General features: G+C 39.4%; 1 protein-coding gene across 2 annotated transcripts in view; it reads right to left on the reverse strand.

Annotated features, from left to right (window-relative positions):
• The window catches only part of Magi3 (membrane associated guanylate kinase, WW and PDZ domain containing 3), a 231246-nt gene that overhangs the window by 62145 nt on the left and 152577 nt on the right, over positions 1–16524 (reverse strand). For both annotated transcript variants that reach the window (XM_057793099.1, XM_057793100.1), the window contains exon 7: positions 3759–3816. In XM_057793099.1, coding sequence (XP_057649082.1) covers positions 3759–3816 — 58 coding nt within the window. The remainder of the gene's footprint in view (positions 1–3758; positions 3817–16524) is intronic.

Consider the following 16524-nt stretch of genomic DNA (forward strand, 5'->3'; position numbering starts at 1 on the left):
AGTAGAGACATATAAATGAATAATATCATTTTTCTGAAAATTCTTAGATAAATGAAAATAATGGAGTAATCAATTGCATCAACTACATTAGACCATATTAAATGCCACCCTTCTTATAAAACACACCAGTGAAATTACACTTGGCTTTTTTTTTAACTTTCTTTTTATGTTTGTGTCTTTCACATCATGAATCTCGATCCCATTCATTTCTGTCCCTTTGTAACCCCCTTAACAAGCTGTAATGTGACACAATGAGTCACATAGTAAACCCTTCTGTCCATTTATCTTTGATGCAAGTGTTCACTGCAAATAGTTATTGGTCTGGCTCAAGGTCTCTGGTTTTGGATGGATTCTGGGTCCTCACTGGGACTTCTCTTGGACATCCTGTTGTTGCCCTGTGTTGTGGAGATCCTGCAGCTTTGGGACCGCAGGACTGGTCCCTTTATGTGCTCCCGTAGATCATAGATGGGGTAGATGTCGGGATGGCTAACTCATAACCCTGGCTCTGGGCCTGGGTAGTTGCAGGGATGGTCAGTCTGCCAGCTCCCCTTCTGTTCTCACTACCATGGCGAGCTCTCTTGTACTGTCCTGACTCATCCCTTGTAGCAACGAGCAAGGGGCAGGGCCAGTTCTGCTTTCACATTGCTGGGGTTGGCTCTTCCACCCCTGGACCATCAGGGCCAGCTCTACTGTGTTGCCCAGGGGAGGTGTAGGGGCCACTCTCTCAAGTGCTGTAGCTGGTGAGGGGCAAGGATAGCTCTCCTGCTCTTATGACCCCAGAGCCAGCTCTCCCACTCACCACAGGCAGAGGGGGTATCTCTACTCTGCCCACGACGAGGGACGGAGCCAGAACTCCCGCCTCATGTTCTTGGACTGGTTCATCTGGACCCCTGTCAATAGAGTCAGCTCTGCTGTGCTGCCCAGGTGAGATGCAGGACCCACTTTCTTGAGTATACACCTGGTAAGTGGCAGGTTCAGCTTCCTTGCCTACCACAGGTGGTAAGGGTTGTGGGAGAGGGCACCGAGAGGGCACTCCCACCATCACTACACAGACGAGGGAGGTGGCACTAGCTATGTCCATCTCATGCCCTCAGAGCTGTCTCTCCTTCACCCCTGTCTACAGGGTCAATTGTACTATGCTGCCCAGGCAAATGGCCTGTTCTCCCAAGTGGTGCACCTGGTGAAGGGTTGTCCACTTTGTTATTTATAAGCACATATTAAGATGAATAGATTTAATTGTCTAGCTATGGAGTAAGGACACCCTCTAAGCAAAGAACTTCTTAAGTGTGAGAAGAGACTATTGATAATGACTCCTAGGAATGACATCATGGAAGGAAAGAATGATCTCCCATGTAACCACTTAAGCATGCTGTGGCAAACCCCTCCCCCATTTCAAAATTAAGTATTTCTATAGAAGACTTGCTATTAAATTTTAGAACTTTTTTTAAAAAAAAGATCCATTTCAGAATCTCATCTTTTAAAGTAACTATAACAAAACAAAACAAAAAAACCCTGAAAAACTGCCATTGTAGTTAGTGTTACTACTGCAAGATTCCTGCCAAAAGCAATCATGGTGCCATCTGGTCTGATAACTAAGACAGCCAAAGAATAGCCATTCAAGTAACAGCTCTTCATCTCACCAGTCAGCTCACTGTAGACTACTAGAGCTGAAACTCAGACCCAGTTAATCTGGGACTCAAGCCACATTCTATAAAGTACATCTTTAGTACAGACTGTTCTTCTTAATCTAATAAATTATCTTCTGTAAATGAGCTTGTTCTGAGTCGATTGAATATAATCGCGGTGCTGATGTTCCTTCTTTCTATCTAGGTGTTTCACACACCTCCATGAGTACTTGGAGTGGACTTCAGGACTTCCCTAAAGCTGCTTCACTATTGGGTCTTCGCTTCAGAGGAACCAGATCATTCAGTTAAAGATTTTATAACACACAAATGACTTTCACCTCTTGATTATGTTTTCACATCCACTTGGAATGAGTAATAATGAGAGTCATTATCTCAAAAATGTTCAGCAGCATCACTGGCAAATAATATTTGATGCAAGAATAATTTAAACAGGCTAAGTACAAGGGGAAAAACATTGCATAAATGCCTTTCAGTTGGCCTTCAAATCTGCCTTTGACTTGAAAAACACTAACAAAAAGATACTGTTTCTTCCTTCAACTACTCATGCCTTAGGGAAAATAAAAATATCAAAAGAGCCGATGAGTACTTTGCATATCACATTACATCATTATCAGCAATATATTAAATAACACAATAGAAGGAAAATTAGTAAAGTTTGTCAAAGGAAGCAAAACATTGGATATGGCAAGTTACACACCTATTGAAGACTAAGTTGCTTCCTCAGGATACACACTTGCTTTTAAGAAGTCACTTCAAGCAGCTCTCTAACCACAGAGATGCAGGAAGAACCTACATACTAAAGACCACAGTGGGAGTCAAAGATACTTACTTTAGGGATAACTACCAGGAAGTGGCATTGATTTATAATAACTAGTATTGAAAATTAATCATAATAGAAGATTTTTTTTTTCTGAGTTAGGGTTTCTCTATGTAACAACCTGGCTGTCCTGGAACTTGCTTTGTAGACCAGACTGGTGTCAAACTCACAGAGATCTGCTGGGATCTAACAGCACCCAATAAATTAGAATATTCGTTAACCTCCTATTTTTCCTGGTAATAGTATCATTTTGATTTTGCAAATAAGGCAGCTAATGTCAGCTTTTATTCTTGTATTCTAATTACCTGCTGAGATACACTTGGCTAATGAAGAAGTCATTCAAACTTAAACTGTGTTTGTTCTATGAAAAATGAGTCTTCAGTTTTCTAACTCTCAAGCATTAGTTTAATAAGATAAATTCACTCACTAATTCTTTTCTTTATTTACAGAGCTTCCTTATGGCTAGGAGAAAACAGAGGACCTCTATGCCTTTAAATTTCCAGATAATATTGAGGTTTCTGGCATCAGCACCTAAAGTTAAAATCCTCTCTGTAGCCCCCAGAAAGAAGGTAATTCTAGTAGTCTGAACAATGAAGCAATCTGATAAAAGGAAGGAAAGCTCAGAAGTGAAAGTGGTCACTAACAGCAACTGTGTGGTTGCTCCTATCTGTTTATACAGCTGCATTAGAAGCAGGCTTCACTCCTTGAAAGAAGACTACAGTCTCTAGACCACTTTAAAAGAGAACACATCTTTAATTATATACCTCTAAATTTTGGATTACTATATTACAATGACCTTAATGCCTTTTGGAAGTACACACTGGTAGTGATGGAAGAGACCACAGGAGTTCAGTCACCCAGTGTCCATCTACTGCCTTCCTCTTTAAAGAATGCAGTAACCATTAGTCCTCCACACAATTTTCCTCCTTCTTTTACAATCTTCCCCGTCATACCCTTCTCCTTGTTCCTCCTTCCTTTCTCTTCTTTCCTTAGAAATGGGTCTTTCTATATTGCTAAGTGTTGCTAACTCAAGTACTCTGCATTCTCAACTCTCAAGTACTGGGAGTACAAGCATATGCCTCCACTCTGGCTTCCCCTTTTATGTTCTATATTGAGGAACCCAAAGCTAACTTCTAGAAACCTCAAAGTCAGCGCAGAAAGTGCTCCTTTTCTTCTAGTCAAAATAACCAGAAAATCAGGCCATAAAAACATAAGGTGTCATATTTAGTATTCCCTAGGGTTGTACAGAAAAAGAAAACGTTTTGGAAACTATTAACTCAAATAATAAAACTTACTCGACATAGTATGTTCCATACTGAGGGTCCTCTATTTTCTCCCAGCCATAAGGAAGCTCTGTAAATAAAGAACAAAATTAATCAGTGAGTAAATTTATTAAATTAATGCTTGAGATTTAGAAAGCTGAGGGGTCATGTCTCAGAGAACAAAACAGTTTTAGTTTGAGTAGCTTTTTCAATAGCCAAGTTATCTCAGCAGGTAATTAGGGTACTAGAACAAAAGTTGACCTATGCTGGGTGTGGTGATGCAAGCCTTTAATTCCAGCACTCAGGAGGCAGAATCAAGTGGATTTCTGAAGTTTGAGGCACCCTGATCTACATAGTGAGTTCTAGGCCAGCGGAAGCTATCTAGTAGAAGCCTGTCTTAAAAAAACAAACAAACAAAAAAAGCACACGCACACAAGCTAACTTATGAAAAAATAACATTAAAATAAAAATATTATCTGAACACAAGACAAAATTAAGTTATTAGGGTGCTGAAGAGCTGAGGGGTTAAGTAACTCAGGTTAGAACTTCAGATCCATTCGTTCTTAGCTCTCTACTGCCTGTAGCTCTAGTTCCTGGGAATCCAATGTCTCCCCTTGGGCATTTGAACTCGTATGAACACGCCTATATATACACACACACACAAATCAGAATAAAATAAAAAATACAAGTTATTATAATAAATTATTATAAATTAATAAATTATAATAATCATTTATATTTCTTTTAAGATGCTTGATAAAGTTGATGTGAAACACAAGTTCCCGTAAGTCCAATCCAAACAGCTGCATCTTATTATGTTTTCTACTTTTATACATCATCACTTATTTTATATATATACACACACACACACACACACACATTCTGACCTACATCTTAAAGAAGAACCCAGTCTTGGACTTCTGTCATTTCAAGTGCACAGTCCAGGTAAGTTTAAAACCTAAGGAAGGACTTACTTTTCGTTATATTAACCTCAGCAGAGCATCTGAAAGAACCGACTTAATTATAATTAAAGTATTAAAAGCTTGTTTGGAAGTTCTAGCAGGGGAGGATTATCCTTGACCAAAGACGGGTCCTCCTCTATTCTGGGAAGGCCATCCTCTTCAACCTAGTGCGCAGTTTGGGGAATGTCGCACATGGAGGGGTGAGGGAGGAAGGGGACGCCCGCCTAGCCAGACAGATCAGTTGAGTCAGCCCTGGCTATCAATGGGGTGACAGGCGTTGTAGTCAGATCACCTTCACATAGAAATAAACACAAGATGCATCTTATTCTTAGGTCTAATTTATATATCTTTGTAGTACATTTTAACTTAATATTTCCTTTGCTAAATAAAATGTAGACCAAAAAATGCCTTGTCTTTTCGTTAATCACAGATAATTTGGCAGAACAGAGGAAAAGTTATATGCAAAGAGAGATGAGTCTTATAAGTGCCAATTATAAGACTCCAAGTGTGCCATGCTAAGGAATTATGTGCATTGTTCATATGAGTACGGAGGGCAAAGGACATTAGGTATTTTTCTCTAGAGCCCTCCCCCTTATTTTTCAATTGCATTTATTTGTGTGTGTATGTGTGTGTGTGTGTGGTGTGTTGCATGAGTGTGTGCCGAGCACACACATGACAGGAATATGTGCAATGGTCAAAAGACAACTTTCAGGAATTGGTTCTATCCATCTACCATGTGGGTGATGGGAATTAACTCAAGTGGTCAAACGAGATAGCTAAGCTATCTCACTGGCCTTTTACCTTAGCTTTTGAGACAGCTCATCATTTCAAGTAGGCGTGTTAGCCAGGGAGCACCCAGTCTCTGACCTACAAGGACAGGGTGACAGGGACACATGGCTATGCCTGTCTTGTATATGGATGTTGGAAATTCATGCTCAGGTCATCTTTATTGCACAACAAGAATTCCCACCAACTTAGCCACCACCCAGGCTCGTGATCTTTATTTTGATTATAATAAGAGTGATTAAGCAGGACTATGACATGATTAAATTTATATTTGTATGAGATTATCAGCCATCAGTAACAGGAAGAAACAGACAGAATGGAGTGATATAACAGCAAATAAAGCCCATGAATAGACTGGGCAATAAATTATGAAGGCTGGAACTAAGGCACTGGTAGTAGGAGCGAGGAGAATGGGCATCTTAGAGATAAGGAAGTCAGAGGGATAAGATCGAGAATTACTATAGAGATCAGGGGAGAAAAAAGTGGGAGAGGAGGCCGCGGTGATTTCCTCAGTTTCTAGTTCTCCTGGCATAAAAATGAACGTGTAATACCTTGTGGCTGTGACAAAATACGTAATGAAGCAACTTACGGAAGGAAGAGTTCGTTTAGGCTCACAATTTAAGGGCACAGGCCATCATCGTGGGGAAGGCATGGCAGCAGGAATGTGAAGCAGCTGGTTTGACAGTCAGGAACCAGAGTGCAGCTCACTTTCTCCTTTTTATTCAGTCTGGGATTCCTACCCAATTGATGATGCTATCCATATTCTAGGTGATCTTCCCTCTGTAGATAACCTTTCTGAAAGCAATCCTCACAATACTCAGGTCAAATTCAACCAATTTTTATAATCTTTGATAACAAAGATTAATTACTACAACACATTATCAAGTACTTACTAATAACTAATATGAATAACTGTTACAGGAACTAAAAATATAAAATTAAGATTTAGAAGAACTTAGGAGACAGAAGAAGCATTTAAAAAGTCTTAATACTGTGTCCAGCACAAGTAGACACTTAAGAAACGGTTAAGTTTTTAAGTTACAATACTATGTTCATAGCAGCATTGTTTGTAATAGCCAGAACCTGGAAACAACCTAGATGCCCTTCAATGGAAGAATGGATGAAGAAAGTATGGAATATATACATATTAGAGTACTACTCAGCAGTAAAAACAACGACTTCCTGAATTTTGCAGGCAAATGGACGGAAATAGAAAACACTATCCTAAGTGAGGTGAGCCAGACCCAAAAAGAGGAACAGGGGATGTACTCACTCATATTTGGTTTCTAGCCATAAATAAAGGACATCGAGCCTATAATACGTGATCCTAGAGAAGCTAAATAAGAAGGTGAACCCAAAGAAAAACATATAAGCATCCTCCTGAATATTAACCTTCATCAGGCGATGAAAGGAGACAGAGGCAAAGACCCACATTGGAGCACCGGACAGAAATCTCAAGGTCCAAATCAGGAGCAGAAGGAGAGAGAGCACGAGCAAGGAACTCAGGACCGCGAGGGGTGCACCCACACACTGAGACAATGGGGATGTTCTATCCGGAACTCACCAAGGCCAGCTGGCCAGGGTCTGAAAAAGCATGGGATAAAACCGGACTCGCTGAACATAACAGACAATGAGGACTGCTGAGAACTCAAGAACAATGGCAATGGGTGTTTGATCCTACTGCACGTACTGTGGGAGCCTAGGCAGTTTGGATGCTCACCTTACTAGACCTGGATGGAGGTGGGTGGTCCTTGGACTTCCCACAGGGCAGAGAACCCTCATTGCTCTTAGGGATGACGAGGGAGGGGGACTTGATCGGGAGAGGGGGAGGGAAATGGGAGGTGGTGGCGGGGAGAAGGCAGAAATCTTTAATAAATAGATAAAGAAAACAAAGTTACAATACTAGAACTTAGTACTTAACTGCAACAAAAAGGATACAGTGAAGGAAAAGCTTAGAATAACCAGTTTTTACTCAAACAAAAGAGAGAATTATCATTTGTTAAAGGCAAGAAGGAAAGGCATTCCATATATGTAGTCTGAAGACATCCTGATAGAGGTATCTATGAAGCTTCTGGCAATATGGACCTAGATTTAACAGATAAGCATAGGAAGGTAGACATTTGGTAGACACCATGGGAACAGCCATGGCAATGGTAAGACTGCTGAAACTGTGAACAGAGAGAGGTGAAAGATAAACAGTCTGAGGACCACTGACATAGTAGAAACTGGAAGGATAAATTACAGTCTATGGGAAAGGGTCAAAGACAGAGGGCATGACCAGCACAAACAGAGCTGTGTGAAGCAGTGAGGAAGAGCTGTCAAGAAGCTATCAAGATAAACAATCAGGTTGTTGGTAATTTTAAGAAAAGCAGTTCTAGGCTGGGCATAGTGGCACATGCCATTAATCAAAGCACTCGGGGGGGTAAATGTAAGTAGATCTTTGTTAGCCTGAAGCCAGCGTGATCTACACAGAGTTAGTTACAGGCCAGCCAGAGCTACATAGTGAGACCTTGCCTCAAAAAAGGAAAAAAGAGCCAGGTAGTGGTGACACATAACTTTAATTCCAGCTCTTGGGAGGCAGAGGCAGTTGGATCTCCAAGTTTAAGGCCAGCCTGGTCTACAGAATGAGTTCCAAGACCGCCAGAGATATACACAGAAAAACCCTGTTGAGGAGGGAAGCAGTTTGTTGAAGGCAGGGTTGGGGTGGGTGCTAAATGCAAGACTATTACAATCAATATAATTTTAAAAATAGAAGTAGAATCCTTAACAAGAGATAACCAAAAAAGAAAAAGAAAAATTTGTGAAAAAGATAGTGTAAGAACTGTGTAAAGATCTAGGGTCAAAGGCAAGAGAAATATGTTTATTTGGGGAATGGGAAAGACCTAACTAACCTCACTATCTTTTCCTCTGTTAGAAACAGAAGCATTCCCCCCAAAAACAGTTGACTCGAAAAAGCAAAACTAATTTTGGCATATTATGCAGCTGGATGGTTCTAATGCTCATGAATTTATCCTTTCCCTTTTCTCTATTTCAAAATGATTTTTTTTCTTATTTTCACGATGGAGGCCTATTCAGCTGGTAATTTTCTATTATCACTCTCTAAGCTCCAAAATGATTCAACATTCAATATATTTATAAGATGGCTTTGGCAAAAATTTATTCTTAATTGTTCTTTCATCATATAAGGAATGGGTGGGTTGAGAGTAGAATAGAATCCTGATGTTGGATTTTCTAAGATAATTACTTAAGCCAAAATACTAATTATTTTATTTGAATGGAAGATAAATATATTCATCTGTTAAATCATCAGATAGTGTGGAGACATAGCTGGGTTCAAATTTCAGAAGAACGGGAAAGAAAGGATACATTTTAGAATTGGTGAAGTTTGCCTAGAATATCTTAAATGATCAGTTGATGGCAAACAGTATCTTATACACTCCTACATTCAAAATATTATTTTCTTTTAACATATACTCTATATAAAGCATGATGGAGAAGATATATATTCATATATATATATATATATATACACACACACACACACACACATCCTCTTCCTCTCTCTCTCTCTGATATAATCTTTAGTGAAAACAGTCAACTGCAGGCCTACTCCTTCCTGTGAAGGGAGACAAAGTACACAGAGAAAGTGGTAAAAGTTGCTGAGCATAAAAGATAGAGACTCAAGGGTCCAATCAGGACCTCCCTACCAGATTATGCAGACAATACTGGAATGTATATCTAGCTGTAACCCTTCTACTGAAGGTGTTTAACTATTCTTGGAAAAAATGTATTTTTCATGAACCTCCTTGGTTTGTTTATGTGTATCTGTGTGAACACGTACCACAGTGCCCATGTAGAGGTCAGAGCACAACTTTCAGCAGCTAGTTCTCTCCTTTTACCATGTGGATTGGGAAATGAAAGCAGTAGTCAGATTTGGCAGCAAGTCATCTTTACCTGCTGAGCCATTTGGGTGACCCATATGTCTACTTTTGAGAGTAAAAGAGGACACTATAAATAATTATATTGTGACAAAGAAATAGTCTGAATTTCTCAAACTCCATAGAGAAGCATGAAAGAAACATTTTCTATTTCTTTGAGCCCCTCAGTTCCTTCCACAAAGTAAAAAGTATCTTTCCTGAGTAGTTAGCTTTACAGAATACACTCAATACGGCTGAGACTCTAGGAACTCCTGTTTCAGATGCTACCTGCTTGTTGAGAAACATCCTAGTCTGTCCTCTACCTTGCCTGCCTCAGGGGAGAGAGTACGGGTGCTTAATGCTGCTTCCTACAGAAGTAAAATAGAGAGCATCCATGCAGACGCAGGACTCCGTACTCAATGGCTAGCCCACATCTGACCTCATGTCTCTAGTTCGTATTTAGTTTTTTTTGTGACTCTGAATTAGTAGATGAAGACAACTCTTTATCTCCTTCTACAGAACATTACAGAATTAAAAAAAAAACCATACTGTTTATGTGAGTCATCAAATTAATCTGAAAGACATCACAGCTGCTTTCCCTTCTCTGTCTCCTCTAGCCTGGAAACTTTCCCCTCTGTGGTAGTTTGAATATACAGGACTCATAGGGAGTGGCACTATTAGAAGGTGTGGCTTTGTTAGAGGAAGTGTGTCACTGTGGAGTCTGGCATTGAGGTTTCTTATGCTCAGAATACTGTCTAATGTGTCAGCAGACTTCCTGTTGACTGCAAGATGTAACAATCTCAGCACAGAACAACATGTGCCTGCATACTGCCATGCTCCCTGCTATGATGATAATGAACTGAACCTCTGAAACTATAAGGCAGTCACCCCAATTAAATGTTTTCTTTATAAGAGTTGCCATGGTCATGTGTCTCTTCACAGTAACGAAAACCTTAAAGTTGGCACCAGGAACTGGGGTACTGCTGTCACAGGCCTGACCATGTACTTGTTTGGAGGAATTTGGACTTTGGTACTTTGGATATGGAAAGTAGTGGAACGCTATAAACACTGCTTAATGGGCCATACTAATAGGAGCATAGAGGACAGTGGTGCTGTGTCTGATTCGATGAACTGGGGTGGGTCATCAAATTAATCTGAAAGACATCACAGCTTCTCTCCCTGCCCCCTCTAGTCCGGGAACTTCCCCACTCTGTGTACTGGCCCCATAATCTCATGGGAGTGGCATTAGTAGAAGGTATGGCTTTGTTCGAGTGTGTTGGCCTTGTTTGAAACCTGTCTTGAGGTCACAGAGAAGAATTTTAGCATGCTGCCTAGAGATCTTGTGACAAAAAGTAGCTGCCTTTTGCCCTTGTCCAAAGAGTCTGCCTGAGGCTAAAGCGAAAAGTTTTAGACTAATTCTGCTGATGGAAGAGATCTCAAAACAGCCTCGTATAGACTCTGTTGTGTGGTTACTAGTGTCCCTGCTTATAATGATTTACAATGAAAAGGAGCAAGCTGAGTGGAGTAAACTACAAAATGTACATTTTGAGGAGAAAAAGAGCACTAATAAATGGAATGGAGCTAAATCTTGTGTTCAAGGAAATAAATGAATTAAGAAATGGAATATAGGAAGTGGTGACCTCATAGCAAGATCTCACCCAGTTAAATTTCCAACTTGTGAAAAGGAACTAAAGAAGAGCTGAGTCAGTGTGGTGGGGCAGGTCTTCCATTCCTTTACTCAGAAGGCAGAGGTTGGTGGATCTCTGAGTTTCAGGCCAGTCTGGTCTACAGAGCAAATTTCAGGACAACCAAGCTTAGGCAGTAAACAACAGAAAGCTGGTGAAAATTATTTGAACTAAGGGACCATCTTCCAGCCCCAGCAAGGAGCAGAACTTAGCCGCTTCGGCCACGAGGTTCTGGTTTAAGAGTTAAGGAATGAAGCCATGGAGGCCAGGCATTTATCATGGTGTCGTTGAATGGAGGCCTAGTAGAGAGGCCATTACGTGAAGCTGTGAAGTTGAATCCTGAATTGCACTGGACAACCCAAGATGTTAGAGATGCCAGAGTCATGGGATACCTGCCCATGAGAGCTGCTAACAGGGAGTGGAACCAGCCCAAGAGAATAAGTATGTTACAGTCAACAAACCTGAATGGCGCTGGAGATCTGAAGAACATTTTGACATCAGACATGCAAATTCAGAGTTTGGAGTTTGTCCAATTGGTTTTTGATCATGCTTTGGTCTAGTACACACATATTTAATATGTATTTAATAAAGCATATGTAAAACCAGATGTTTAAAAATGAGAAGACTACATAATTGTGAGTACTTTAAAACCCCTGAAAACACCTCATATGAGGTATCTGAGGATGCCAGCTCAACTTCTATTTACTTATTGTATTATTAGCTTGGGCATAGATGTTTGTATTATCTTCAATCAGCAGTACTTCTACTTAACTCTCTTAAAGCAACATTCCATTGTGTGTGGGTTGCTTTAAAAGCTACATATCACAGGTTCAAATGGGCAGAAATAAACTGCAAGACTTCAGTGACCTGGAATGGTGTCATGGTCGACATGTTCTAGATAATGTATGTGACAATTTTGATAATGGAATGAGTAAGAGTACCATTAACAAAATAGTACTCAAAATAGTGAAGTTTATTTTATATAAATATTTTTACTTTCAAGAATGCTATGAAAACAAGTTTCAATGTTTTCTTCTAGTATACAATTAGATGGTTTTAATGCCAACATCTTGGAGACTACTGGTGTTAGGATGCGTCAGAAGAGTAGAAGAGAGGAGGTTATAAACAAAAGCCTTTAATCCTAGAGAACAGGGGAGTGGCACAGTGACTACGGAGTTCTGAAACATGCCTAGGCTACAAAGCAACACATTATTTCTAAAACCTCATTGGCACACATATATGTGTTTACAGGAAATTTTTTTCAGGTTTTCAATAGGTTGATAATTTTGACAAATACATTGACAAAATAAAAAAAATAACAAAAGAAAATGAAAACAAAAACAACCAACCTCCAAGAAATGAGAGCTTCCGAGGGCACAAGAAGAGGTAAAAACTGCTAGCCCTGGCCTAATGTGCAAGAAAAATGGAGTCTATGAAATAAAGAAGCCAAAGATGTCAAATTTACTTTAAATATGTGCATTTGACATACCAATGAGACAACAAAAATAGGTTCAAACGCAATAGGAAACACGGAAATCTAGTTCAGAAAGAAGGGCAAAATACTAAAGATTAAGTGGGTCAGTCAATAGAGAGGAATAAACACCTCCCACCAAACAGAAAATGCAGAGAATTGAGCAGAAATTGAATTAGGGAGTAAGAAAGACAACAAATCAACAAGATAGACAAAGACTAATGAATATGCACAATCTGAAAAGTCAGTTTTTAAAGTATTACATGTTGTAGTTTACCTACACAATGGCTTACTTCAACATCACAAAGGACTTACTATGAAAGCCTTATAGACAAAGAAGATAAAATACAAAAAAATTTATAAAGAAAATACAGGGGCTGAGCAAGGGTGCCTAACACTAAGCCTGACCACCTGAGATTGATTCTTGGAACTCAAACAACAGGAGGGAACAGAATTATTTCCATTCATCTCACCTGCCACCTGCCTTCTCCTTTGCCCTCCACCTCCCAAGTGCTGGAATTATAAGCATGTGCCACCAAGCCCAGCCTTCTCCCCTGTTTTCTTTCTAATTAATTAATATTTTATCGTGTGTGTGTGTGTGTGTGTGTGTGTGTGTGTGTGTGTAAGCTGGTGCCTACAGAATCCAGAAGAGGGTGTTGAATTCCCTGGAAATAGTTACAAGCAATTGTGGGGTCCCTCATTCCCTTGCCTCACAGTTTATCCCTATTCCTAAGTATCAGCTCCCAACATCTAGAAACACATATTACCCAGAACCCGCAGTAACCACACCTATCTGGATGCCAAAATAATTCCCTACCAGGCAATAAATAGTCATCACATTCTCCTAAGAACCAAGGAACAAACATCCAACCGACAAAGACAAGATGATATTATCAGGACCTAGAATTACCTTCCCAAACCTGGGTGCCCAGATGTCAGATAAAAACAAAATCAGTAACAGCCAGGACAATGTGTCTCCACTAGAGCCCAGAAACTCTAGCACAGTAGGCCCCAAGCATTGTAATATAGCTGAAGCACAAGACAAAGACAGTACGATAGCCTTTATAAATATGACTGAGAACCTTAAGAGGAAATGAATAAATCCCTTAAGGAAATCTATAAAAATACAAACATTAAAAGGAAGTGGAAACAGAGCCAACATAGGAAACTCAAACTGAGGTAAGTGTAGAATGAAAGATTTAGGAACTCAAACATGAACTTCAGAAGCAAGTCTCACCAACAGAATACAATAGAAGAAAGAATCTTAGGCATTAAAGACATAGAAGAAATGAAGATCCCAGTCAAATAAAAAGTTAAATCTAAAAAAATTTCTGGCACAAAGCATCCAGGAAATCTGGGACACTATAAAAAGACCAAAGCAAAGAATAACAGGAATAGAGGAAAAGGAAGAAAGCCAGGAAATATTTTTAACAAAATCATAGAAGTAAATTTCCCTAACCTAAAGAAGGAAATGTCTACCAAGGTACAGGAAGCATAGAGAACACCAAATAGACTAGAGCAGAAAAGAAATTCCCCTCTACACTTAATAATAAAACACTAAGTGTACAGAACAAAGAAAGAATATTAAAAGCTGCAAGGGGGAAAGACCAAGTAATATATAAAGGCAGACCTATTAGATTAACACCCGACTTCTCAATGGAAGCTAAAAGAGCCTGGACAGATGTTCTACAGACTCTAAGAGACCAGAGATGCCAGGCCCAACAACTATACTCAGCAAAACATTCACTCACAATAGATGAAGAAAATAAAGACATTTCACGAAAAATCAAATTTAGCAGTCTTTATAATTCCAGCCCTACAGAAACTGATAGAAGAAAAATTCCAACCTAAAGATGTAAACACACCAAAGAAAACATAAGAAAAGCCAGGTGGTGGTGGCGCACACCTTTAATCCCAGCACTCGAGAGGCAGAGGCAGGCGGATCTCTGTGAGTTCGAGGCTAGCCTGATCTACAAGAGCTAGTTCCAGGACAGGAACCAAAAGCTAAGGAGAAACCCTGTCTCGAAAATAAAAAAAAAAAAAAAAAGAAAGAAAGAAAGAAAAAAAGAAAAGAAAACATAAGAAATAATCTCTGACCAGAAAAATCAAAAGAGGGAAACACACACACCACAACAATAAAATAACAGGAATCAACATCGTTGTTCACTAATATCTTTCAACATCAGTGTTCTCAATTTCCCCAATAAAAAGACACAGAATAAACAGGTGATGGTGGCACATGCCTTTAATCACAGCACTTGGGAGGCAGAGGCAGGCAGATCTTTGTGAGTTCAAGGCCAGCCTGGTCTACAAAGTGAGTTCCAGAACAGGCTCTAAAGCTAAACAAAGAAACTGTCTTGGGGGGAAAAGGAAAAAAAAAGACACAGAATAACAGAATGGATTTAAAAACAGGACCCACCCTTCTGCTGCATCTAAGAAACAGCTTATTATCAAGGACAGACATCACTGAAGGTGATCAAAGGGTTACAAACTAGAAAAGAAGTCAAAGTATCTTTATTTGTATATGATGACAGTATACATAGGTGCCCTTAAAATTCCACTGGGGTTCCTACAGCTGATAAACATTTTCAGCAAAGTATCTGGATACAAAAATTAACTCACAAAAAAATCAATAGCCCTCTGACAAATAACAATCAGAATGAGAAAGAAATCAGGGAAACACCACCTTTCACAATGGTCTGAATAAATACAAAACATACTGGGGTAACTAACTAAACAAGTGAAAGACGAAGATGGACAAAGACCATGCTCATGGATCAGTAGGATTAATATAATAAAAAGGGCCATTCTACCAAAAACAATCTGCATATTCAATGTAATCCCCATTAAAATTCTTCATAGATATTGAAAGAATAATCTTCAGCTTCATATGGAAACACACACACACACAAACAAAAACAAAAAACATACAACCACACACACACACACACACACACACACACAAACCAAACCAAACCAAACCAACCAAACAAACAAACAAAAAACCCACGGCATTGCTAAAGCAATCATGAATAATGAAAGAACTCCTGGAAGTACCATCCCCAATTTCAAGATGCATACAGAGCTATAGTAAATACAGCATGATATTGGCACAAAAACAGACATGTTGGTCAATGGAATTGAACTGAAAACCCAGACATAAATCCTCTGGCAACAAAGATTAATAGAAATTAGTTAATTTAAGATGTAAGAGCTAGCTAGGAATATGCCTGAGCTACTGGCCATTGTTGTAATTAATATAGTTTCTGTTTGATTATTTGGGGTCAGGCAACTGGAAAACGAAAGCACAGTCTCCATCTACAAATACAATAACCAAGTAGATACACAGATAAATAGAATTAATAAAATGATGAAAATAGCAGATTAAATAGAAGGAACTAGGAAAAAAATCATCTTGAGTGAGGTAACCCAGACCCAGACAGACAAATACGGTATATATTCACTTATACGTAAATATTAGCTGTTAAGCCAATGATAACCAAGTTACAATTTGTAGAACCAGAGTTTAAGTACACAGTAAGAGACTTGAGGATAGGGTGGCAGATCTCCCTAGAAAGGGATATACAACAGATAGTTTTGGATGGATTAGTAGTAGGGGGACTGGAACAGAAGGATCAGGTGGAGAGGAGGAGGGAAGAGGGAAAAAAATAACGGGAATACGTGAAGACACAACTGAGCTAAAATTGAGGGCCATTTGAGGGGTAGTATGGAAACCTAACACATAAGCTTCCCAAAATAAAAACAAACCTGAAGATTATCTAAAGGAAATCACTAACTAATGGGAGAGACAGAGCACCAACTGTTCATCTTTTGTCACTAAATGAAGCTTCCAGTACAAGGATTGGGATTACATCTAAAGTAAGTATTGGCCAAAGGGACCCCACAGGAAGAAACAAACAGCCTAGGTTTTTGCTCTCCACAAAGTGTAGCAAGGTCCCATTGCTTAAGACAACACCT

Source organism: Chionomys nivalis, chromosome 18 (genome assembly GCF_950005125.1).
Source record: "Chionomys nivalis chromosome 18, mChiNiv1.1, whole genome shotgun sequence".
Taxonomy (NCBI): Eukaryota; Metazoa; Chordata; class Mammalia; order Rodentia; family Cricetidae; genus Chionomys; species Chionomys nivalis.